This window comes from Molothrus aeneus, chromosome 2 (assembly GCF_037042795.1).
Source record: "Molothrus aeneus isolate 106 chromosome 2, BPBGC_Maene_1.0, whole genome shotgun sequence".
In the NCBI taxonomy this organism is placed as follows: domain Eukaryota; kingdom Metazoa; phylum Chordata; class Aves; order Passeriformes; family Icteridae; genus Molothrus; species Molothrus aeneus.
Genome location: NC_089647.1, coordinates 96,949,873 through 96,975,382, shown reverse-complemented (window position 1 = coordinate 96,975,382; position 25,510 = coordinate 96,949,873). Strand labels below are relative to the sequence as shown.

Genomic DNA, 25,510 nt, shown 5'->3' with positions numbered 1-25,510 from the left:
CAGGTGAATCCTTATCATCAACAGCTTTTCAGAGTACATTATCAGCATATCAGTATATTATAAACATATACTTCATTGCCTGAATGTACCCAACTGTCTGCTCTCAGAATTAAATGAGAATAAATGTGATTCTGAGCCCACTATCAAACCTGCATGTGCTGAGATAGTTAGAATCGTGCCCATTTTAATTAAAAAATTAAAAATTAGGGAAAGATCTTTTTCCCTTTAAGATTCTCAAAAAAACATGGAACAAGAAAACACAGAGGGTGAAAGATTTAAAGGCTTATACAAAAGTTCTGAGAACACTGGGGAATAACCAGCTAACAAAGATGGGCTTTGGATGAGTTATCAGGTGTCTAGACACACAAAAAATTGCTTATGTAGGAAATGATTCATTTTGGCTCATTTTTCCACACCCTGCCCACTGGAGCATATTTGATCTAGCCTGGTATGACTGACTTAGAGAAAAAACAAGGTTCAAAAGAAGTACTTTTGAAATCGATGATGAAATTACAGTTCTCATACTTTTCTATTTTGGAAAATCAAACAGAAGCCTATACTTAATGACCTCCTGGTACTGAGATTCAGCATGAAAATAAGGAACAAAATATCAAGATAAAATAGTTACAGGATTTTTCTTGACATAAGAAAACATGTCAAAATTAAAAAAAAAAGTTCTAGTTCCCGATTCCAATCTCTATCACTATGAATATTAATAAACACACTACAGGTTTGGTGATATAATGAAAAGCAACAGGTATGTATCACTTATGTATCACTTGCCAGAAGCATTAATTTTAAAGGAAGCCTTTGGGCAAAGAGGATCAGGGAAACTCCTTTTCTCCCAAGTGTAGAAAGATACATTGATTTTTCAGAACTACAGTGGCAAGTATTTAAAAAAAAACCAAAACCAAATAAGACATTGCTCTTGCAGATGCCAAATAAAACAGGGAGCGAGCTGCAGAGGGCGTCGTCCTCCAGGATTTCAGCCATTCCAGCGACTCCCTTGCTGTGAGGCCTTTAGAGGGAAGAAAGGAGGGAGGAAAGGAAGGGAGGAAGGTCGTATCAGGCTGGGGTTCACAGCAGCGCTTGGGTCAGGGCTCTGTCAGCTTTTCCCTCTGCTGGACCTTGGGGCTTACCCTGCACAAGTCTCTATCCACAGGAGGTGGGTGGTGCAGGTGCTGACCTTGGCTCAAACACCAGCAGTGCCATTCCTGTGGATTTCAAGAACAGAGGCATCCCTTTTGGAAAGGAAGAATTTGATCTGTCACCAACTTGTCATCCACAGATAAAAACCCCAACAAACTCAAACAAACAAAACCCCCCATAAACAACAACAAAACCCTAAACAAACAAACAAACAAACAAACAAATCCACAAAACAACAACAACAAAACCCCAGCAAATTTTTATTTTTTAAATTAAGTTAAAACTTCTGGTCCCTGTGCAAATGCCCTTTTCAGCCTTCTGGGAGAAAAATGGGAAAGCTCAGTCCTGTGCGTGTTTGAGCTGTATTGGATAAAATACAGTTCAAAGCTCAGATCATATAGCAGGCTGTGCTAACACAGACAGCACTGGCCAGTTTCATGCTTTAGTAATTACATAAATGTTTTGAATTAATTTAATTAGTGTAGTAAGGTTACTTATATGGTCTGAATAATACAATGATGTAACACAGTCACTAGATGAAATGTCCTAAGGCTAATGAACTCATATTCAGTCAGCTACAGGAGATCTTCTGAGTAATTAGGTGGTGTCACTGCCATGTGGTTCTTGATTCAGGAGCTCACTCAGAGCTGCAGACTTCAGCATTCCAGCTTTGCAGACCAGCTACTTCATGGGATGGGGTCAGCCTACAAAGGCAATCTGGCCAGCAGGAACAAGCTGGGTCTGTGTGGTGTGTGTGGATGAAAAGCATGACTGGAAACCCTTTTCACTGAAAGAAGTGAGAAGTGGTTTTGAGAGGTGGCCACAGTACCATCTTTCAGTTTCCCATTATTTCATCCACCTTTTCATTTAAAGTATACTCAGTTCAATCCAACAAGCACCCCAGCAGCTTTTGGGGATAGTCTTTGGAAAGTCTAGAAACAGTAGCTAAAAAACAGAGACCTGCTTCTACAGGCTTCTCACCTGGCAGCCATTTTCTCTCTAAATATATCTTTCATTTCCTTCACTTGGAAGGGCTTTCCTTCACAGATATGTTTTTAATTAAATACCCTAGTGAAGTAAAAGCAAGACTCATAGAATCACAGGATGGTTTGGGCTGGAAGGAATCTTAAAGATATCTTGTTCCAATCCTCTGGCCATGGGCAGTGGCACCTCTCACCAGACCAGGTTTCTCAGAGCTCCATCCAACCTGGCCCTGAATGCTTCAAGGTCTGGGGAGTCTGCAGCTTCTCTGGGCAAGCTGTTCCAGTGCCCACCCCCCTCACAGTAAAGAATTTATTCCCAATATCTGATATAAGCCATACTGTCTTTCAGTGGCAGCCATTCCTCCTACTCCTATCACAGCTCCTGATGAAGAGTCCTCTCCAGCTTTCCTGTGGGTCCCCTTCAGATTCTGGGAGGCTGCTATGAGGTCCTCACACAACTTTCTCTTCTCCATGCTGAACAGCCCCAACTTTCTCAGCCTGTCTTCATAGGGGGATTCATTTAAATGTAAATTTGCTAGCATTCAATGCTGGAGAAGACAGAAGGTACTAGTAAAAGATGATACTTGTCAGTGTATTCATCCAAAAATAGAAACTTGATGGATCCTTTTGTATTTATTGCTGATTTTACTTAAATTAAGCATTGCACAGTGAGTAGCTCTTTTTCTTTATGAAAAGTATGTTGAGCCATTGCACATGGACTTGAGGGACAGAATGAGGCATGAGTTTCCCACTCTTAACTTCAAGAAACAGAGAGGATGCCTGGGAGCCATGTTGACTTTCCTACAGCTGCAAGCTTGCTTCTAGGAGACAAAAAATGAAAGCAAGCTGCTCTCTGCCAAGTGGTTTCATAGAGGGGGGTTTGGTGCATCAGGCTTACCTTTAAAATTACTAAAATGAAATGGTGCAGTTGAATAACTCAGTTCTTTGTGGCCACAGCCCCACCTCCTGATATTCTCAGCAGCAGGAAAAAACAGAAATTGAGCTATCTTGTAATTTTGTCAACACTTCTTTTTCTTCCAGTAATTGTTAGTAACAAAAGGCTGGGGCTATGATATTGATTCTGAGGGTGGAGAAACCTCATTTACACCAAATACATTTCACTTCTACTGTGTCTTCCAAGCTGTTTTAATTACATTCAGTAGTCTATATGCATTGATTTGGTTTCAAACCTGCTTTCTAAAACTCACCCTGCCTTAAGTTCCTGAAACAGAGACTTAAAAAGCCCTGCAGGTAAATGCAAGAGAGAAAACTCTATCCAACTCTCTTAATTCATGCATTTAAATATTAATTGGACCTTTGAGGTTACTGGGTCTCAGGCTCCCTCCTAGGGGGATGAAGGCCTGTGCCAGGGACAGATGTCCAGATTGTAGGGGTGGCATAAGGAAGTGTCCCCAACCACACAATCACCTGCAAGACTTGTCTTTAAATTCATCATTTCATATGATGTGTTGAGAGCAAGAGGGCTGCAGCTTTCAGAGGCATTGAAGGGAGTTTGCTGTTTAGGAGAGGTTCTTTGGTTGGTGTGTGCTGGGTAATAATTCCCCAGCAGCAGCACCCCCTCTGCAGTATCTCTTACCCCTCTGGGACCTGAGGCTCCAGGCAGAGCTGGACAGGCCAATCATCAACACCTGGCACATAAGGTCTCAAACACTGAAACTGCAGGGAAATATGAGATGCAGCTGGGTCTTGTCATGGAAATCTGTGAAAGTCTTACACAAATTGCATGATCCTTGACATGATATTCAAAGACTGATTAATGCCTTAGGATCCTTGAGTTTAGATGTGTCAAGAAGAGAGCTTCAGAAATGTTTTTTATCTTTCTGCCATCACTGTTTCAGCACAGCTCTGGCTGAAGGACAGCTTTGTCTAAGGCCATCTACTTGCTGTGGTCCAGTCCACAAGAGTTGCCACCACTGGCTGATAAATCAGTCCATTCCTACCTTCTTCAATAGACATTCCAAACAGTCAGTTTGGCAGCTCTTTTGTTCCTATTTTCCTAGAAATAAAATTACCTGCATTTATGACCCATTCCTTGAATACATCTCCCTGACATTTATGAAGTGAGTGAACATGATGTCTCATATTTAGATTTTAGCTAACATACTTATTTTCAGATAAAAAAGAAAGTGGGGCCTAGAGTCTTAGAAGTCATTGTAGGGTATGTCCAGATTTGTAGGGTATGTTCAGATTTAACATGCCTTATGTCCCCTGTCCCTCCAAATGTCAATGTCCAATGTTATAAACTCTGCTGCTTCCATTTATTCACTGTTTCAAAAGAAGCAAACCAAAGTGATCTTCATTTCTCTTCCATCAAGTAAGAATACATTGAAACTTAGCTGTGTAAAAGTCTCTTCTTATTTCAGGAAAATGTTTTGATTTGCTTTGATAATAGGATGAAATGAAACCAATTCTATAAATTCTCACTGTTTTCTCACCCCCTAATTTACTTTTCTCTGTCTGAGCCCATCTTATGCTCTTGTCACATAAGGAAACATTGCAGGCTGGTAGGCAGTGGGATTGACCCAGGACCCAGATGACCCAATATTATCAGAGTTGCTACAGATTGCTTTGCCTCTGTCCTGAAGGGAGCTCCATTTAGAGCCAAAGTGGAACAGTTTAGAGACATTCAAGGAAGGACAGCCCCTGAAAAACTAAGGCAGATAACCTGGCTGTGTTGAGATGGGATCCTTTCAGGAAGCTTCAGAAAGCAGAGGGAGCACAAAAGCTTGTCTACTCTGGGTGTCTGGCACAGAGAAAAGAGCACTGAGGGTTCAGTGGTGTAAATAAGGCAAGCACATCTAGGTCCCAGAGAACTCACACAGCACTGGGAAGATGAGGCACTGAGCACATACTTGGGCCATGGGAAGATGTCACCCAAGAGCAGACACCTCCCAGCCAAAAGAACAGGAACAAATGCTTCCTGGAGCTGCAGGGGAAATTGAGAACTCCTGAAGAAACTTGAATGTCAGCCTGGAAGTGCTGCACAGGCACCTGGTTGGGAGGCAGGAGCATTCCCCGAGCCAAGGGCACGTAAAGGGGCAGTGGGAGACCACAAAGGCTGCACACAGCAACCTGCACACAGCAACCTGCACACAGCAACCTGCACACAGCAACCTGCTGGCCAGGCTTCCTTCCTAGATGGGGAAGTGGGTGCAAGGGGAGCTTTCCCAAAGGATAGGAGACTGTACTTGCTTCCTAGTAAATGATAGCACAGCTAAAATAAAATGCGCTAAAAAATGTTCCGACAGAAGAGCGATGTCTGAGTCTCCCTGTCTGAACCCACTTGCCTGCCAAAAAACTGGGAATTCTACTGCAGCTTGTAACCAGCTTAAAGAGAAAGTTCATGACAAACTCTTCTTATATAAAATAAGCCCACTTGCCTGCCAAAAAACTGGGAATTCTACTGCAGCTTGTAACCAGCTTAAAGAGAAAGTTCATGACAAGTTTATTTTTTGCAGCCCACATAAGCAGAAATTCACTTATTTCTACTTATTTCATGCTTTAAGCAAATATTTTTGCTTTAGCTGATGCCAGGCATCACATGCATTTCTAAATTAACATTCAAATCCTGCTTTTGAAAAGTATTATAGCCTAGATGCAGCTTTATTGGGCTATACTGAACATGGTTTACTGACCAAATCTTTTGTTTAATGTAAGTTTTGCAGCAGAAAGGGAATTTAAAGAAAACCAACAGTATAGCAATTACAAAGGTCTCTTCTTATCAATTTCTCTATGATTTAATACTTGAAAACTTAATTCTTCAATTCCCAGTTGGGAAAGCATTCGTTATAGAAAATAAATAAATACTTAAATCTCTCCCCATCTGTTCTCTATCAGCACTTCATAAAACAAGTAATATTAAAAAAAAGGGGGACTTACTTCTCTGAGTCTGAGAGTTGCCTAAGGCTTTGAAGCAGTGTCAGCTGGATGAAGCAAGTTCCAAAAGGGAGGTGGAAAAAAATGCCCATGCAAATTGTTCAACTTGTTATGCTACCAAATAGGTACCTCACAGTTCCTTGTCACTCTCCCACTAAGTCAACAAAGAAAGATGTAGGAAGTCAGTTAATCATTAACATATAAAATATGAAAGCTTTGCCATAAGCCATTTATTCTAATTCCTTTAAAACACTTACCAAAGTATATAGATAACTCCCATGGAAATGACAGTTTTCTGTAAGATACCCTTTCAGAAAATCTACCTTTTTGATTACATGATTTTTCAGCTTGAGACCACCATGATGCATGCCCCAGTCTGACAGCCCAAAAGACACAGAATTCTCATCTTAAAGAGAACAAAGTGATTTCATAATCCTTATTTTTTTAGATTTTTCTTCCTGTATTTATGCACTAATTTAAATTAGTGCACCTCTGCAGTGGGAAGAAATATAGGAGAGAAAGAGGAGTTTTTCTAAGGAGCAAATTCAAGCTGAACTGCTCTCTTGATGGACTCTGGTTGGCAGCACCCACACTTTAGTACAAATAGTACTTTGCTTGCTATCCCAGATGCTTTAAAAACCACACACATTTTTAAAAATTATGTTATGTTTGCCTTGTTTCATGGTTTTCCCATGAATGTAAACAATGGCTCTCGCAAATTGGAAGAATGTTCTTTACTCTGTTCTGGTTTCTTCTCTTTGAACCCTATTCTAAACCCTGATAAATTCCAAACGAGGCACTGGCTCGGCTGGTTACAGAACAGTGCTAACAGCACCAACACTGTGTGTTCAACCTCTGTCTGGGCCATTCCCATAAGAGCTGGACTCAATGATCCCTGTGGGTCATTCCCATAAGAGCTGGACTCAATGATCCCTGTGGGTCCCTTCTAACTCACAATATTCTGTGATTCTGTGACATTTCAAAGCTTGGTCTCAAAAGACAAGTAAGTTTATTTCATAGAAATGCCCTGAAATGGGGGGGCCTCATTGAAAAATTCTTCTAATTGAAAAGTTCTTCTCATTGTAACATGCACAAATGCTGGTCATTGCCCTCACTGAAGAAGGCTGGAAAATGTCCTTAATTCATATCCTCTGTTTTCTGCATCACCTTTAATCCTCTCCTGCAGTATTTTCCAGCTGATGCCAGTTCACTGGTTCTTTGTGCAGGTAATGCAGCCTGGCCATGACAACAGAGTCTTGTCCTCTCCTACAGCTCACCAGCCTGGGATCTCCTCTCTGGCTGCTCACAGCTGGATGGGGTTGGTTTGGTGCTCAGGCAAACTCAGCTGCTCAGGCTCTGCTGCTGTGTGACAAGAAACCCAACACACACACACACAGACAGACACAGACAGACACACAGACAGACACACACACACACAGACAGACACACACACACACATACACACACATCCACTCACACACACACCCCCCGATGGGCTGCTGTCATCTGCCAGACTCCAGGATGGCCTTCTGACATCCTGACAGGGCTGCTGATTCACAAGGACAGCATCCTTGGGCAGCAGGCAGCTGGCAGATAGATTCCTTTTTTGCATTTAATAACTGTGTGGGAGAAAATTTGCAGGCAAAACCATTGCTGATTTTACACATGAAGCTGCTGCACATCCCTGTTTGTCTCACCCTGCAATAGGAGGGGCATCCCCTACACTATTCCTAGAAGAACAATTCTCACCAAATTCTGTATCTGACCTATTTCTTCTCAGTCCCCAAAAAACAAGGCAAACAAAAACCAACACGACAACAAAGCCAAACCCACTGTGATGCTTAAGAGATCAAATTGTACTGAAAAATAATGAGGTCAATGTATTTGTCAGCCACCATCATCACAGTGAAGTTTAATTCAAATGGAAATCTACAGTTCTCAATCTGTGATAACAACCAGCAGCATAAGCATCATTACATTGGTGAGAAATACAATACACACAAAATGGAATGAGAGAAGATAGGAAGGAAATTGCAGTATTAAGTGTTTTTTCTTCTCAGTGTATGATTATAAACATATAAACATACACTATAAACATATTCCTTCTTAGTGTAAGAGTGACAAATTATTAGGAGGCAGATAGAAATTAACTAAGTTTCTAACTACCTTATTCAAAGGAACACATTTTAAACCAAAGACTTTATTGTTCCTTGAATGCAGTGGTTAATACTTTTGGAGGCAGAAAACATTTGCTTTCTTCCTCCATGGCCTCCACCCAAAGCACACTGAAATCAGTGGAAATAGTTCTGCTGACTTCAAAGACCTTTAGATCAAGCCCGGTCCCTTCTGTGGTTTACAATTTCATTGTTAAATACCACAGAACAGGAAATATTTGTTTCAAGTTATTTTTCCTTTGATTTGCTACACATTTTAAAAGCAGCCTGAAAGCAAGATGCCATGCAAGGTCCACTGCCCAGCAAGTGGTACCTCATAGACAGCTGAGAGAGCCCCTGCACAGCTCAGAGGCTCAGGGACAAGTACTTTCTCATTTTTTGTTTCTGTGATGAAGGCTGCTTCTTCCGGGAAGCACAGCAGCCCCCTGCAGCAGCTTCCAACTCTGTGATCAGTGAACTGGGCATTAGAGTTGTTGCATCCTCACTCTTGGTTGCTCCCTGGCTGTCCTCAACAGATCATCAAATCCAAATCTAAACGTGTGCCTCTAAAACCACTGTTTGAGTCTAAGTATTTCATAAACACCTTTCCTAACTGTTTACCTTTATGGCCAAACCAAGTTGTCCTTTAAAACCTGGGAAATTCAGAGATGACACAAACACCTCTACCATACTCAACACATCTCATCACTGAGTGCTTCCCAGCCCAGCAGCAGCTGACCTTCTGCCTGTTCTGCCCAGGCCTCTTCAGACACAGATCACAAATACATTGTCAACAGCTGCCTCTGAAGAGGCAACCCACTGCCAGCCTCAAGGGACTCCACAGGGAAGCACTACACATTATCAGACACTCAGCTCAATCCCAAATGACACCCACCCTGTTTATAGCTGCCAGCAGGTGCTGTTTGTTTTTATAGTTAATCCCATTGGCTGGGAAATTTTCTGGCTTCAGAGAACTTGCTAATAGGTTTGTTGTGATTATGACATTATATTTTGTGTGGCCTTGATTTCTCTTCTCTTTTGTGAAGTTCCAAATAAACATCCACAATGCTCAGTCCCTACCATCCACTGTGTTAGTTCCACTTGTCCATTGAGGATGGGATTTTAACACATGTTTCAGTCTAAAATTACAGTGCACTCTGACACTGTATGCGAGGGATTATATGTTATCCCTCCCAGCAAGAGAAACACTGTTCAATATCCAATTTAGGTGTTACAAGCTAGGGAGACTGTACCTCACTCATGTCTGAACTTGCTTCCTTTCAATCTTGCACAGCACTAATATCCCTAACAGTGGTCACATACTTTTTAGTGCTTCTTCTATCCAGAATATGTCAGAGACCTTTTGTCCAGCATCTACAGCACTGGTAGTGTCCTCAGAGCCCCTGCTGACACACTAACATCCCTTTATTTTTGTCCTTAACTTTCCCTAGATTCCATAACTGAGCCAGAAGGCTCACAGAAACTTCCTACAAAGAATCTGACTCTGTTACTATTGGTCCATTAAAACCCAGGGGGAAGTGGGAACACACCAAACCCAGCTGCCCAGGCTGCCTCCAGCATGGGCTGTTCAGACCTTTTCTTCAGAGACCAGCAACTGTAGATCCACAGGAATGGGCTCACTATCAGTTTTTGAAGCAAAATTGAGATTACTATTACAGGCTCAAAAAGTTTAAGAGGAATCATTTCACTGTGATTGTGTCTCACAAGGGGCTGATTTAAAACCAATAAAATTTGTCTTTGGCTCAGCAAGAAATTGAAGTTTTTTCACAGAGATGCAGAACACAAAAGCTGGCATGCATGAAATGAAGGGCTGCTAAAATTAGATGCACTCTTGTGGTTTGGGTAGGCTCCTGGTTATTCCCAGATACCCAAAAGTAGGTCATTCAAAGCTTAACAAAGACATTTCCCTCAGACTTGACATTTTAGAGCCAGTTGAAAGGACCACCTGACGGGAGAATGTTATCAACACGTCACACTGGGGTTTCACTCTGCCTTGGCAGCGTTCTGAGAGAGCTGCAGTGCTGCACCACCAGGCTTTTGGCACTTCACTGCAGCTGCTTTAGCAGCTTGCTCTTATCAGCTGTTAGAAGTGACAAGGAAATCAAACACCAATGAATTTTCATTAAAGGGAATGAAAGCAAGAGATCAATAGAAACCTTTAGCTGCTAACAGAGCATGGGGGTTTAACAGCTTTACAAAGCAACTCCCTGCATAAATGATGGGGAAGTATTAAAGCAGTAGTTTAGGAGAACCATATGAATAACTGGTTGCTCATTAGCTGATCATGGCCATGATGTGAGGTAGGAGATCTTTAGGATCTTTACTGATACCCTAAAAGGTGTACCTTTGCCCCAATTCCTGGCTACTGTAATAGCTAAACAATGACTGTGATCTTTTATCTGACCAGTACCCTATTTAGATTAATGCAGTAGGAAGTAGATAGAAATATTCTGGTGACCCAGAACATAAGTAAGATGGGATACTGCAGAAAGAAAAACAGATTTCTTAGGAAAACCTGAACAGCCACAAGCTGGATGCCAGTGTAGAGCAGGATGCAGCTCTGCAAAGAGCTCCAGACAGGACAAATTCCTTAAATATGTGAAGAGAAGTTGCTTTTCAAAAGCATTTTATTCCAGCATCTCCAGTGCAGAGGCAGGACAGCTCTACTATTTATCCTTTTGCTGGTCTGTCATTTACTTGAGCAGTGGGGGGAAGAAGTGTCACACTGCCCCTGCTTTCCCTCAAAGCCCTCCCTCAGCAGATCACAAGTCACAAGGCAGAGATGAAAGGTCATCAATGCTCCAGCACATGCTGGAGCTTGGGACAGTTTCAAAATGTGGGGACAACCACCTGGAAGGCTCTGATAAGAGGGTAATGCTTTTATGGATAGCTAAATTGGTCAGCACAGGAGCACTGGTAGGGAGCCCCAAAAGCAGGAGAGAAAACAAAAGCAAACTTAGTAACTCATTGAGCCAGGAAAAGGAGAAGGGTTTGTGGCAGTTCCTATAGGTGCGTGCGTGGAGGGGGTCTGTAATGGAAGAAAAAAAAATTCTCTGAGCCATGCTGCCTGGAGTGTTCAAGCCAGGGCTTGCAAACTCCCACCTGCTTTCCTGGCCTGTCAGCTCCAAAAGCCATGTTATAATGACTGCTGCCCTTTAGAGACCCCTGCTCTAAATCTGTAGGCAATCTAAATATTTACCAGAGTAGACACACCTCGGTACGTGATTGTGTACTGCAAGAACAGCAAACACAAAAGGTGGATTTATAGTGACCATAAAATTTTCATTCCCAGCTTCCTGACTTACAGAGACTTTATGGCCAGCCTTCACATTGCACTTCCCTGTCATTTATGACAGCAGTACTGCACTCCTGACACCCTTGAACATTTGCAACTAATTTTTATTTTCATGAATCTGTCTGGTACTTGCTGGGTCCTGACAGGGCTTTTTCTCTGCTCAAATGAGTCTCATCTTGTATGTGATGCTCAATAGCACACACACACAACTTTTAAATCCCACTTTTGACCAGTGAGTGCTCTTTGTTGTCATGACATACTTTCTACTCTCTAATAATTTACATGAATCTCTTCTCTCATATTCCTGTCCTTTGCATTGGATATAGACTGTGGGATTAGACACAATATTTTAGAAAGTTTATGAAGTTTTCAGCATCACAAGTTACTGGTTTTCCTGTGTTTCAGTCTTTTTCCTAGAGCATAGAGCTCATGTGAACTGATCATTCACTGTGATCCCACACACATTTAGAGTGTGGTCTATGTCATTGCCCTGTCCATGTGATTGCCATAATTTTCTCCTTGATTAATTGCTTTGCATGTCACCATATGAAATAATAATTTGTTTGAACACACCCGGAGTACCAATTTTTCTCTGTGCAACTTTCCTCTTCTCTGTTTGCCATACATGTTGCAAGCAGTGACCATTATCACTGGGCTTCTGTTGTAATTATCACTTATTGGTTTTGTGGAACTGCCCATTGCAAAAAATGCTGGTCTAAGTAACTCTGCCTTTGCAAAACCAGTGTGACAATGAAGTTTACTCACCTAGATTTTTTTCTTCCCTGTTGTGTAAAAATAGGAAGTGGTGGGTTTTTAAGAATTCTTTAATGGGGCACATTCTGGTCACACTTCTCCATGGAGTATTTCTGCTTTCAAATTCACTGATGGCCTACCATGAACTATGTAAGAACATCCTGGGAACAGAAACCCAAGATCCTCTACTCCCTATTGATAGAAAGGCTGAATGTTTAGATCTTCAGCTTCTCGCTCTCTAAATTATGCTTTCCTGGCAGAAAACAATGATCCAACTTCAACAGGAACTGGTATTGGGAATTGGTATATAATATTCAATTGGGTATAGAATTGGTATTCTGCCCTCAACCAGAAGCCTGGTATTAAAATGAGCTCCAAAGAGGTGGCAATTAGGTCAGCAAAACCCCAGAGAACAAGCCAGGTCACTCATTCTGCAAATGTGTGTTGTGCTGTAAACACCCTCATCTCCCAGCTTGTGTGACTTCAGCAGCTCAGCATGTCCAGCGAGCTGGGCTGTTAGTGAATTAGGATGACCTCAGAGAAAGGATGACTTCCTCCACAAAGGGTAACTTCTTGGAGGCTCCTTAGTGCCAGAGCGCTGTTCCAGTGTCTCCTGAGCCTATAAAGGGTTGTCACTGAATGCACAGAACACCATGGTCTTACACAGCGAGATCTGAGATTTTGAAACTCCGAGTTATTCCTTGTAACTTTAATTTTCAAAAATGCTTTAAGGTATTTTTACATTATAGTGACTAAAAGGCCTGCCCTAGCACATGGAGACAGAACAGTTCTGCCTTGTCACGTACAGAGAAAGAAAACCAGGAAATTCAGAGTCCCAAAGCACTCTACCACTGGTTTAGTTTTAGTTCCTTCAGGGCACTGATCCTTCCAGGCTTTCATGGTTTTCACTTCCTTGTGATCTCTATCACCCCATTAATAAGAGAATGACTGTTCCACCCCTTTCTAGTCAGTGTTGGCCACTTTCAATCAATCATCACAGCTTGTTTTCCCATTTTATCTCTGGAGGAACCATACCTGTGTGAGAAATCTGCTGAAGCTGCAACTCCTGGGAGTGGCAATCAATAGTATTCACAGGACTCATGCCTTTCATATCTAGATACTGAGATAAACAATCTTATCTTCCTTCTATTGCTTATTATTTAGCCTGCGACTGCTCATTGTATTTATATTTCCCTGAGGCATTTAGCAAAGACACAAGTGTAATTTATCAGTAACAAACACTATGAAGAGCAGACAGCTGGGAAGTGAAACAGATGTTGAAATGAAATGATTCTCATAATGAAAATTTTGTTAATTCCTCTCAGGCTTTTGGACTTCACAGCTCCACCAAAACAATGTTTTGGTACAACACTAACAAGCAGACATCCATTACCCCATTTCCAGAACATGTTCTCCATAAGGAGCACAGCAGATGCTGCTGTCACAAGGACCAGCAGCAAATCAACAACTCTTGGTAAGGTTTGACCACAGCTTCCTCAGAGCCAGTACTGCCTCCTCTCACAGAGGTTGCTGGGAATGAATAGTCTAGTTAACACAGTTGCAGCTTGGTATGCACTTAAGAAAAGGCTTTCTTTCACTAATTCCATTAAAATATAGGAACCTAAAATTCTTGACAGTTCTCACCTGGGACACGTAGCATGTATGCTTTTTAGATGCCATTTTGCTGGAGATTTTATGTTACTCAAAGTAAATTTGATTATATTTCTGTATCTTCCACTACATCTTCAGCTTCACAGTCAACAAATTCATTTGCTTTAATTAAAATCGAAGACAATCATGAGCAGCAAATGTAAGTATTCCAATAAAAGATGAAATGCATTGGGAATCTGGTTGTTCTCTAGTGGAACTGTTGCAGGTTAACAAATGAAACCTGGAGAGGAGGAGTTACAGAATTCCTCCCTGTGCTTCACCCCAGAAGGGATGCCAGAAATCACCACAGATATTCTTGGTATCCCAGCCCTGGCAGCAGCCAGCACAAATCAGTCAGCAGCAGCAGGCAACAGGTCATGGCAGCTAGAGGACACATTTCTTGTTAACTTTACCAGTTTGTTGCATGGAGGGGACTTGAGAGGAAGGGATGTCACAGGCTCACTAATACTGATGTGTTTGGCAGTGGTGGAAGGCACTTCCAAAGCCACAGGGCCATCTCCCCCTGCAGAACCCAGACTGCTTCCAAGACAGATATCAAAGCATCTAAAAATGAAGCCATTGTGAGGATTTTTAACATATGAGAAAAAAACCTGCATTTCCACTAGCCTTGTGCTCAGGAAAGGCTCAACTGCTGTGACTAAAATAAAACTCAGTCTAAGACACTGGCCAACGTGGTTACAACCAAGAAAAAGGTGTTTATTGTAGCCTGAACTAAAGGGATACTTGCTCTGCCTGTAGGTGTGCTACTGTAGCTTGAGTGAAAATGACCTCCTGTTACTGAACTGCACCCAATTTATTTTAATTCAAATTTTCCTCTGGAATGTAGTTAACCTACTTCAAATGGAACAACGTTATCCTTAAAAACATTATAAAAACAGCAGGTAGAAAGAATGAAACCCAAGATTTCACAGGTGAGTTGCTAATTCACATGGGTTACCCATCTTACAGTTTATGGGCCATTATAATTAGTATCATGGATCATTATAATTAGTCCAGTTGCAGACTGAACTGTGGCAAGTAAATGTGATGACTGATTTACCACTGCTGACAAGTGACAACATATAATCCAGTTTAAAGATGTAATTGTTAATTTTCATAACATTCTGTGGGCATGATCTGCTCAAGTATATAGATAAAAAAACAATTTGTCTTGTTAAAAACTTGCACAACGGAAAAGCCCTTAATTAGAACAGGCCTTTAAACTTCAGCAGTGAATGAGCAGACACCATTAAAGCAGGAGCTGCTTTCTACTGCATATCATAAGGGCTTGCTAGAGCTACTGGGTTGCCAAGAGGTTCCTTCAGCTGTAAAAACCATGACAATTAAGTACACTAAAATTAGTCACTAGAACTTGATTAGGAAAGAACATTGTGAAATGGTGACTCCTTTGAAATCTGAAGGTCTCAGGTACCCCATGAGAAAAAATAGAGCTGAATTTCAGTTTAAAGGAAGGCAATTTAAAAAAATGCAAATAGTGCACAAAAACTGGACTGTTACTCCTCTGGAGCTGCCATCCTGGATTATACCTAATGCTCACAAAAACAGGCACAAACAGGTGGGTCCATGTACAAAGAGAGGAGGGAGAAGAAGGGTGAAAAGAAGTTTAGAAAAATCCTACAAATACCCAAGTATTTTTCTTTCCCTAACTTCCTTTTCCCAGATTTTATAAAGACCTTCACAGACAATCACAGATGATTTCCAGGACCAAGCTATGGTTCTGTGATCTGTGGTCACCTCTACTATAAATTTGTGCATACTTGCCAGTGTTTCCCAGTAAGGCAGAAGATTCTGCAGTTCATCTGAGAACCGCCATTAAACTGAAATTTCTGTGAAAGTCTGTTACAGTTGGGAGAGTTCACAAGTGATCTGTTCTTGCAGAAAATCTCACACACCACTGACTTTGGATATTTCTGTATGAAGTATCCATTCTAAACATGGATGAAGCTGAAACAGTGGAATGGCCCAAGCAGGAAAATCTAAACTGCTCCCCTAGGATGTGCTCTCTAAGTGGTGAGAGACCCATTTGTTTTATTGACCCCATAACAGATTTTATCTGTCTGCCATCTCATATTCACACTCTTAAAATATTAAATAGACACAAACACATTTCTGGTACTTACACTGGGAAATTGAGAATGACTAATTACTAAACATATTATATAAGCTATACAAAGACAACAAACTACTTCAGGCCACAAGATAACTGGCCTGGCCTTGAAAAGCATTATTGATGGGCACCATGAGATGGCCAACACTGCAAAGCAAAGCAGAAGCTTTTGACATTACCACTGCTCACAAAAACTAAGTCTACATTGAAATATACAGTTTATTTTCTCGAAGTCAAGCAATACCATTTGTCAGTAGGTACATGTTAAGTGTCAGGCAGGAAAACTGTACATTTTCACTCAGGGCTGCAGGATCCAAACAGTTGGAGAAGCACTGTGGAAATCTTTCACTATACAAAGAGATCTAGAATTGAGAACAACAAAGGATGAAGAAACAGCCATCCCCAGGACGCCAAAGGCAAAACATTAGCACCAGATTTTTTTCAAAAAGCAACAGTACAGCTATTTACAGATTTACATATAACATTGGGAGGCCACCATCTTCATGTTTCCAGGGTGAGTGATTTTCAAAAGTTTTGAAAAAGGAAAGGAGATATTAGTGTCTACGCAACTGTTCTGTGAAAAGGATAATAGATACAGCTTTCACAATATTGCTACCTTTTATCAGAGATCTAAATCAAAGTACTGTATACAAACACATTGTAATTATATTATTCTTCACATTTCACATACACATTTCAGAGTAACCACAATATGTAAAATTTTTAAAATGCCACAGATAAAACAATGCACACTTTTCTCCAAGCTAAGACAAGCATAATTTATTTATGTTTAGTTTTGTGTTTGTTATGGTTAAGGGATAGGTTTAAGGACAAAGGGGCCAGTTGTCCTGGGAACATAGCAGCAAATAACTGTGAGATGCCAGAAGACTACATTTCTGAACTAGGAGGGAGAAACTAAGGTCAGCTGTAGGTCTTGTAAAATGGTACCTCCATTTGACCTCAACTGATGCACATCAAAATCATTTCTATTAAAATTTGGTCCAGGTATACAAAATAGTGCACGATAAGGGTATGTGTGGGGGCAAGAGTCCTTTTAATGTTTGCACCTGTCTGTAAAGGAACTGGTTCCAGAGGAGTTTTGTTTCCCAGTTCCCCAACTCACAAGGAATTCACTGATCAGTGCCTTTCCAGTTCTCTCCCCACAAAAGAAAGAATTCTTTTGTAAGGTAAGAAGGACAGAAAAACTCTTAGGAATGATGCCATACTGCAGGAGTAGTGGGAAGAATTCTTTGCTCTCTTTTCAACAACTGACTGTATTTTCAACCTGCTTAGCTACAGACTGGCATTCACATCAGCCTTGAAAATGGCTTTTGGTTGGGAAACCTATTTGTCTGAGGAGAGATTAATCTTTCCCTTAGGACAATGGAAATGGCATATCCCAGACTTTCTTTGCCTGCAAAACTTTATGTTAACATAGAACTTGACACTTAAGACACTATGGAATTTTACTGCAGGTATCTATGCAAGTCAGCATAACCCATTACTGTGCTGCAAACATGAGTTAGCACCTCTTTTTAGAGCTACTGGAAATTATCTAAGTCAATGGCAGTATGATGAGATCAGATTAGTGATCTGATACTGTGAACTAACATCCTCTCCTTTATCACTGCTCAATGGAGAAAACAAGCAAACAGCCCCACTTATGTTCACAGTTACAACACAGAGTTGCTCCAAGAAATGCACAGTATTTACACAGCAGAATTGTTTCTATTGCATTTGGTAGTCTGAGAAAGAGGAACAAACAACATTATGTAGGTCAACTTCAGTATAACTTAATTGTCTATATAAAACCATCACAATGTTGAGCAACCAGAAGAAAAACACAAGCAGTGTCCTTAACCTACATTTATTTCCATGAAGTGTAGTGGGTTTGGGACAAGAAGAATAAAAACATGCATAAAAAAGCACAAAAAAGCAAATGAGCCTTGTAAATAATTTAGATGAAAAATGTTTTGAATAAAATCAGCACAGTACTTCCAGCCTGTTTCTTAAATCAAGTACAACTTGGTAAAGAAAATCATTTGCATTGCATTAAGAGTGTACAAATATGTCTTGCAAAATAATTTTAAAAAAATCTTCATCAAGATAGGCATTAGGTGATTTGCAAGCTGCTTAAGAAGCATTTAACTAGACTGATTTGGAAGTTGTTTTCTGCATGGGGAAAGTGCCATCCTATATACAATATTACAAAAAAGTGTCTGATGCCACAGGATCAGAGTGACACTGTATTTCAGCAATCTGAATATATTAGCTATAAGATGCATGCTTTCCCTATTTAACGTGTCTTTAAAAAACATAAAAACCCACTAAATTTAGAGCTTCTAAATGTGTGTGCATTTGTGAATTGCTGTAGAGTTTTCCAGCAGACTGTGCAGCATCTGAACATAAGGGAACTATACAACCTATTCTAAAAACCATTGTTTGCATGCACAACTGCCACAGACTTTGAACATACTGAGCAGAAAGGTTAAGAGTCTCTCCCCTTTTGTGGAGCTTTCTGGAAGTTAAGCAATGAGGAACAGCTGTAGAGTCCAGCAATAAAAATGTGTTCTAAAAAAATTAAATACATCATTCAAAAAAAATGAAAGAGAGCATTATTGCTGTTGTGAGAGCTATTTTTCTCTTGTGCACTTGTTTCTCTACCAGACACTCAAGCAAGCCAAGAGACTCATTTGTACACTTGGAAACTGCCCTATCCCTTCCTTCTTTCCCATTTTCCCATTGCTGGTTGGACTCTGCCCTTATTTGAGCCGCTCGGGTTGGAGGCTGTCAGTCAGACACTTCAGCTGCTCTTCCCCCAGCTTGATCTTGTCCTCAAGCTCTCGCTGCTCGATGATGAGGGCTGACTTCATTTTCACAAAGTGCTCATAGTCTGCTAAGTTCTCCTCGCTCAAGTAGTTCGCCAAGATGTCGAAGACAATGCGCTCCCGACGATCCAGGTTTTCCTTCAGCTCCTTGGCATCCTCGTGTTGCTGGGTCAGCAGCTTTTGCTTATCTACCAGTGTCCGCTTAGGAGAAAAGAAAAACAGTCAAAAATTCACTGGGTTCACTAGGCTGGGCCAACAGCTTCACTGTTCAATTCTCTCTCAAGTTTGTTTTAGCTACAGAGACCTTCCTGAATATTTAGAAAGGTGGAAAAAGAACACGCCTTAAAATTGAGACTAATAAAATGCATTAACAAACTGATAAAAAACTTAGTAAAACAATGAAAAACACACCATTACTTTCTGTTGGCCTCAAAAGCATTACTTCAAAGACTCCTTTACTATTTAATAGTTATAAATATATATATACAATATATATATATAATACTGTATACAATATAGTTGTCTTTGTAGAATAGTTATTCAAATTAAGACTCAGCTGTCTTACATCTTTCATACAGCACTAGCACAGCCGTGGTTACAGAGCCCAGAAACAGACCAGCTAATGGAGCCATGTGTCCTTATACAGCACCTGACACTGTGTATTTAGCAATTCTGCTGCATCCACAAGCCTTCCCAATGACATGTGAAGTCCTGTGGTCTTCAGACACGAGCAAGAGTGAAAGCTGAGGCAAGACCACAGAAGGACAAAAGGGAAGCAAAAGAAAGAGGACAGCAGAAGACAGCAGCCTCTCCCCCAGCATCACCTGTCTGCACAGCCAGCAGTCCCACCTGAATCACCTGGCTACCCTCCTTTGGCAGCACATGGACAGACACAGGAGCACCATCAATCCAACCTATTTCACATGTCTGCCTACAAGTGATTGCTTTTTTCCAGTGACAGAGTATGGATGGCTTACTCTGACATCAAGAATTCTGTACAGGTGTCTGAACTTAATTAAAAAGTGTCCCTAAGAGGTACCATCCATAACTTCTAGCTTTGCTTCAGAGATGAATTTTCTTTGAGAAGCTTTCTTCAAATAAATCTCAGTCTGTTCTAATAAACGTGTCCTTCTTTTTAATTTGCACCTACTGTTAAATCACACATGCTGTTTAATAAGCCTGAAGGATTTATAGAGAAGTGTTTTTGTAGAATATAAAACAATCTTTTCAACGTGGAAGTATGAGACAAAGGGGCTACAGACTAGTGAGCTTTAATAAACCTACCTGTCAGAGTTGCATATGCATCCTGTGCTATTTCTACAGACAGACCAAAGCTCAAAAGTGAAATGTTTTCAGATTTGTGCTCTCAATGTACTTAAAATACACAGCCTAGATTAACTCGGGATTCAAGACAGCTATGGAAGACAAGTCAGAAAAATCCCACACTATTAGAAAAAACAGTTTAATCTTCCCTTGAGCTTATGCCAGGGGAAAAAATCCCACAGAAAGTTGCAAGCAGAATTATCTGCTGCAAAGAGATGGAACTAAAAGTTCTCCTGAACTCACCAGGGGCAAGTAGCAGACAGCCTCAAACCCAGAAGTGTGGCTAAACTGCTCCCAGGGCAGCCTTGCAGGTGTGTGCACACTGAGCAGCAGTAACTAGCCAGAATCTGATGAATGCAAGAGGATGTGGACATAAAGTGCAAGCAATGAGAAGACACTGGCCTTGTTTGTAAGAGGAAGGGGGCTGGTAGCTCTTCAGATGAAGCCCCTTTTAGAAGCTGAACTTGAAATACCTGATACTGTTCCCTGTGGCAAGAACAAGACCTCTGGCAAAGCATCTGACAGTCAAAGCATTAACTCAGCAGTTATTATTTGACTGCTTTTATTGAGAAAGTCTGGTAATCTGTTGCTGGCTCCTAGAAAGTGGAAAGCTATCAGAGCAATGTTTATTAGATATCATCATCTTGGAAAGAAAAATCTGTGGTCACTGGGAATATGCTCCCCAACAATGGAAGCAAAATCCTCTATTTTGTTTGTATGGTACATGAGTGGTTCACCACATATTATCATTTGACCTACTAAAATACTAAAGGACAACCAAAAAAGCCACAAGCACCAGTCTAAATTCAAGACTTCAAGATACATTTAATAGAATCATAGAATGGTTTGGGTTGCAAGGCACCTTAAAGATCATACAGTTCCAACCCCCGCTCTCACCAGACCAGGTTGCTCAAAGCCCCATCCAACCTGGTCTTGAATATTTCCAGGTAGGAGGGTGGGTACCCCTCTGGGCAGCCTGTTCCAGTGCCTCACCACCCTCAGGAAAGAACTTATCTAAACCTGTCCTCCTTCACCTGAAGGCCATTCTCTCTTGTCCTATCACTACATGCCCTTGTAAAAACTCCCTCCTGTAAGCCCCCTTTAGGTGCTGGCAGGCTGCTCTAAGACCTCTTTGGTATTCTCCTCTCCAGGCTGAGCAGCCCCAACTCTCTGCTTGTGCAGTGCTCAGGCCTCTGATCAATGTGGACGTGTTCCAACAGGTCCATATCCTTGTTGTGTTTTGTGCCCTAGAGCTGGATGCAGCACTGCAGGTGGGGTTGCACAGGAGCAGAATCCCCTCCCCTGACCTGCTGGCCATGCTGCTTTGGATACAGCCCAGCACACGTTTGGCTCTCTGGCTGCAAGTGCACATTGCTGGGTCTTGTTGAGCTTTTCATCCACCAATATCCCCAAGTCTTCCTCCCCAGGGCTCATCTCAGTCCTGATGGATCTCTCCTGATGTTACTATGGCAAGATTGGTGTCATGCATGTGAAGATGAATGGGGATTGAAATATGTTAGGGATTTGGAGTTCTGTCAGTATAAATTTCACATCAGAACACACAGATAATTTCTGACTGTCCTTACTACACCACGTCCTCACCATCTTCCTTTTCCACACCCAGCCAGTAAACTATTTTTATCACAGCTCTCAGACTGTGTTTCCTATGTACCCAAATCATGGTAGCTCCTTCCCCGTCATGAAACTGCAACACTTAGAAAATAGTCTAATGAGGGATTAAATTTCTCCAAGTGTCAGAAGCTTTGATCTGCCCTTTAATAAGCTGTCAAATACTTTCCTTTCCACCTCATTCAGAGAGAAGTCTGAAGAGCCATTAATCAAGTATGTTGGGGCCAAACAGCAAAAGCACAGCTTCAGATCAGTCCCAGCACTTACTGGTTCTTATGTGTGAAATAATGCAACAGGCTGAAGAAGCAACATGAAGCCACAGCCTGTGGAAAATATTCTGTTACAATACTTACGTGGACTGTTGGCATTTCAGTCCACAGCTACAAGCCAAAAATCCTGCTTCACATTCACTTAACTGTAGAAGCTAAACTCACTCAACACACACACCCCCTCCACACTCTCTATTTATTTTAGCCCAAGTTTCACACGATCTACATCTCTCCTTTGGTGTATATCTGTGTTGCTATCTCTCTCCTTGCTAGGTAAGTTCTGATGGGATTTGAAGTTTAAAAAATTGCTGCAAGCCATTCCTCTCCCTGTTCCCCCCCCCCCCCCGCTTTTTTTTTAAAGGCTTGTCCTTCTGTTGTTTCTTGCTCTTGCTCCTCACTAGGCATTGTGGAAGGAAGCTTTTAGTAGATGAGAAGCATTTTCTTTTTAACAAGCCTACAGATTTGTATCAAGATCCTCACTGAGTATAAAGAAGTCTGCAAGCTTTCTGCATTACAGCACAAACACTCCTTTTCAAATCTTGAATTGTTACCATATTTTTGTTCGCCTCCTTTTTATGCTCTTATCAGTAGATTCTCATTTTCTTTAAACTTCTGCCAAGAAGTCTGTTTTCTAGTATGTAGCACCCCAAACCCACTTTTTCTCAGCAAGCCACTCGTAGTTTCAGTATTCCAAGAAAAGAAGGCAAAGAGGAAAGTTTTAAGAAATTAAAAAAAAAAAAGGTCTTATAAGATTTATCTACACATTATCCCTCATGCTGAGTGCTGCAACTTAGATAAACAAAACCAGGCAAACTCCCCTGTCCCATGAGCTTCCCTAAATGTAGGAATATTATTGTTGGTCCTTCTCACCCGTTCTTCTGGAGAGGTGTTGTCATCCAGGTTATTGAGGGCGTTTTCCACCCGGGCCAGACGACCAGACAGGGACAGCAGGAGGTTGACCACTTTGTCAAGGTCACCAATAAACATCTTGAATTTGTCAAACTCATTTGGTTTGCAGACTTCTTTCACAATGGCCTCTACCTCCTCTCCCAGGATATTGTTTGCTTGGATGTCTTCCAGAAGTGTCTCCCGTGCCTCTCTCAGCACCTGCAGCTTCCTACTAATGCTGTCAATAAGTTCTTGCTGTGGAAAATAAAGGAGATAAGAATTTATTAGCACTTCAGCCTTTTTCCCTACTTCTGAAAGTCATGTCAGCTGGCACTTAAATACATTTCAGACTTCCATGAAGCTTTGACAATGAGTGCATTACAAATAAATACCTGCCTGTGTCAAAGGTCTGTATCTCTGCATTCAAAGGTTCAGGACATAGCTGCACAATGCTCAGCTTAAGACCTGTGCTAAAGCAAATTACCTTTGTGGAAAAAGATGAAGGCTTTTCACCCTACCAAGAAGCCTTCCCGCTTTTTCTCTGAGCAGCTTTAAAGCTGCTATGAACAGCAGAAAGTACAGCACATGTCTGTGTCTCTAAATACCAGGTCAGGTCCATAACGCCTTGCTGAAGAGCTACATTTAGGAAGATACACAGCACTAGAAAAACAATCCTGTATTTTCCACATGATGCAGTTAAAACTAGGGCACTGTCAAGCTTTCTCTTCCTTTCTGCATAACATTAGCATTCCTCCAATAGCAGTCCTTCCACTCTCAGAAAATCTTAGCATTAACAGTGCCTTACAACATTTCTGCAGGGTAGTCACAATCCCTAGGGCACAGGGAGTAAAATCTGCTGCAGTGTACAAAGCAGCTCTGCACAAAGCTGTGCAAAGTGGCTCTGCCAAAGGACCAGAGAAGCATCACTGTCCTGGGCCAGATGAATACACAGCCTCACCTGAACTTTGGGGGGGTTCTGTACTATAGTCCCCACTGCCTGAGGTACACTTGCACTGCCTTAGAAAAGCACATCAGGTGCAGAACCAGCAGAAACCAGACCAAGAATCCAGATCTCCTTTGATCACCTGTGGTCCCTCTGTGCTACCTCCCTGCATTTGGGCAAGAGTTCTTGTTTCTCACATGCCCATTAGCTTTTGTTGCACAAGTGGTGTGAGTTAGCTCAGCCAGCTGTCGACCCTGAGATAATTCACACTCTAAAAATGCCTTGTTATTTAAATGTAGGTGCCTATTTGGTATTCAGCTAATTTCAGGTAAGAAAAATTTCCAAAGCGTTCTCTAAACATACACCTCAGTGCAAATTCTGAATGAAAATTACATCCTTTAAAATAGTCATTATTTCACAGTATCCCTAGCTCTTTTTTTAAAATTGCTCATGACATTCTTTAGGAACTCTGCTTTCTAAATGCAAATCTGATTACAAGCCTTCATGATTACTGAGAAACATACTGATAGCAGCTGCTGCTCACAGAGGCCACTGAACAGTCATTGCCAATTTATTTTGGGAACAAAAACCAGCACAAAATGAAGTCTGTCATCTTAACAGAAAGCAACTACACCGTGAAAAAGCAGCAGCCTTTTTGAAAGTAGAAATTCAACCCATGGATTATCCATACTGGCTTTTTCCTTTTTGATTTAATGTACTCAGTCCAGGTTAATCTGGATCTGGGTTATCTGTTAGCCTTGGTGCCCAAAAGATTAAGGTAGTAAGCAGTTCTACAGATGCCAGCTTTACTGACTGATTAATCTGCAGGATTTTATTTTTTTTCCCCTCTTCTCTCAATGCAAATGCAGTTTGATTTGGATTATGTAGGTCACAGTGCTACACTCTCACTTCCCTCAGATGACATGCACTACGCTGCTGTTTCACCATTTAAACACAGCAAGATACTGTGGTGCTCTATGGTATTATCTCAAGTTGTTTTATGTTTCACTTCTACAGCTATGCTGCAACTTTCTTTAATTAAAAAAAAAAAACCAACAAAAACCAAAACAACAAAACCATGGCTGCTCAGCATTTAATGATCTGGTCTGCCAGTCTAGATCAGCTCTCTCAGTTTCTTTCTTTAAAAATGAAAGAAGCCATTTTCCCAGTGACATCCTGTTTAGTAACATCCCAAGCAGCTAAAGCTAACCTCTAAAGCAACAATTTTTCAGGTGAGAAGGCCATAAATACTAAGACTGTCATGTCTATTAAGAATTGGATTATGATTACTGATTGCTTCATACCCAGATGCAGCAGCCTCTGCATGCAGCAACTGTGAACTCACTACATCCTTTTGCTGAACAGCAGAAAACCTGTATTATGTTCAATATCTACTGAGCCAGAAGAGCTGCAGTCTACATCTTCAGGCTGGCAGATGAATAATTTATAGCTGTGAATTCTGTACCAGTACACAAGAAAACAATAAAGTCATTCTTGCTGATCTGACTAGCAACACAGAAGGTGGCTCAGCACAGCACTGCTCAGGTGGCTCACTGCTTGGCATGCTTTTATGTAAATTACACTCTGCTTTCAGCTCACCA

The 25,510-nt window shown here is 41.3% G+C and overlaps 1 protein-coding gene across 1 annotated transcript in view; it reads right to left on the bottom strand.

Annotated features, from left to right (window-relative positions):
• Positions 1 to 16,230: 16,230 nt before the first annotated feature.
• The window catches only part of SHROOM2 (shroom family member 2), a 116,116-nt gene continuing 106,836 nt past the window's right edge, over positions 16,231 to 25,510 (bottom strand). The window contains exons 9-10 of the mRNA XM_066545345.1: positions 22,949 to 23,221; positions 16,231 to 19,058 (exon numbers count right to left, since the gene is read on the bottom strand). Coding sequence (XP_066401442.1) covers positions 18,792 to 19,058; positions 22,949 to 23,221 — 540 coding nt within the window. The 3' untranslated portion in view covers positions 16,231 to 18,791. The remainder of the gene's footprint in view (positions 19,059 to 22,948; positions 23,222 to 25,510) is intronic.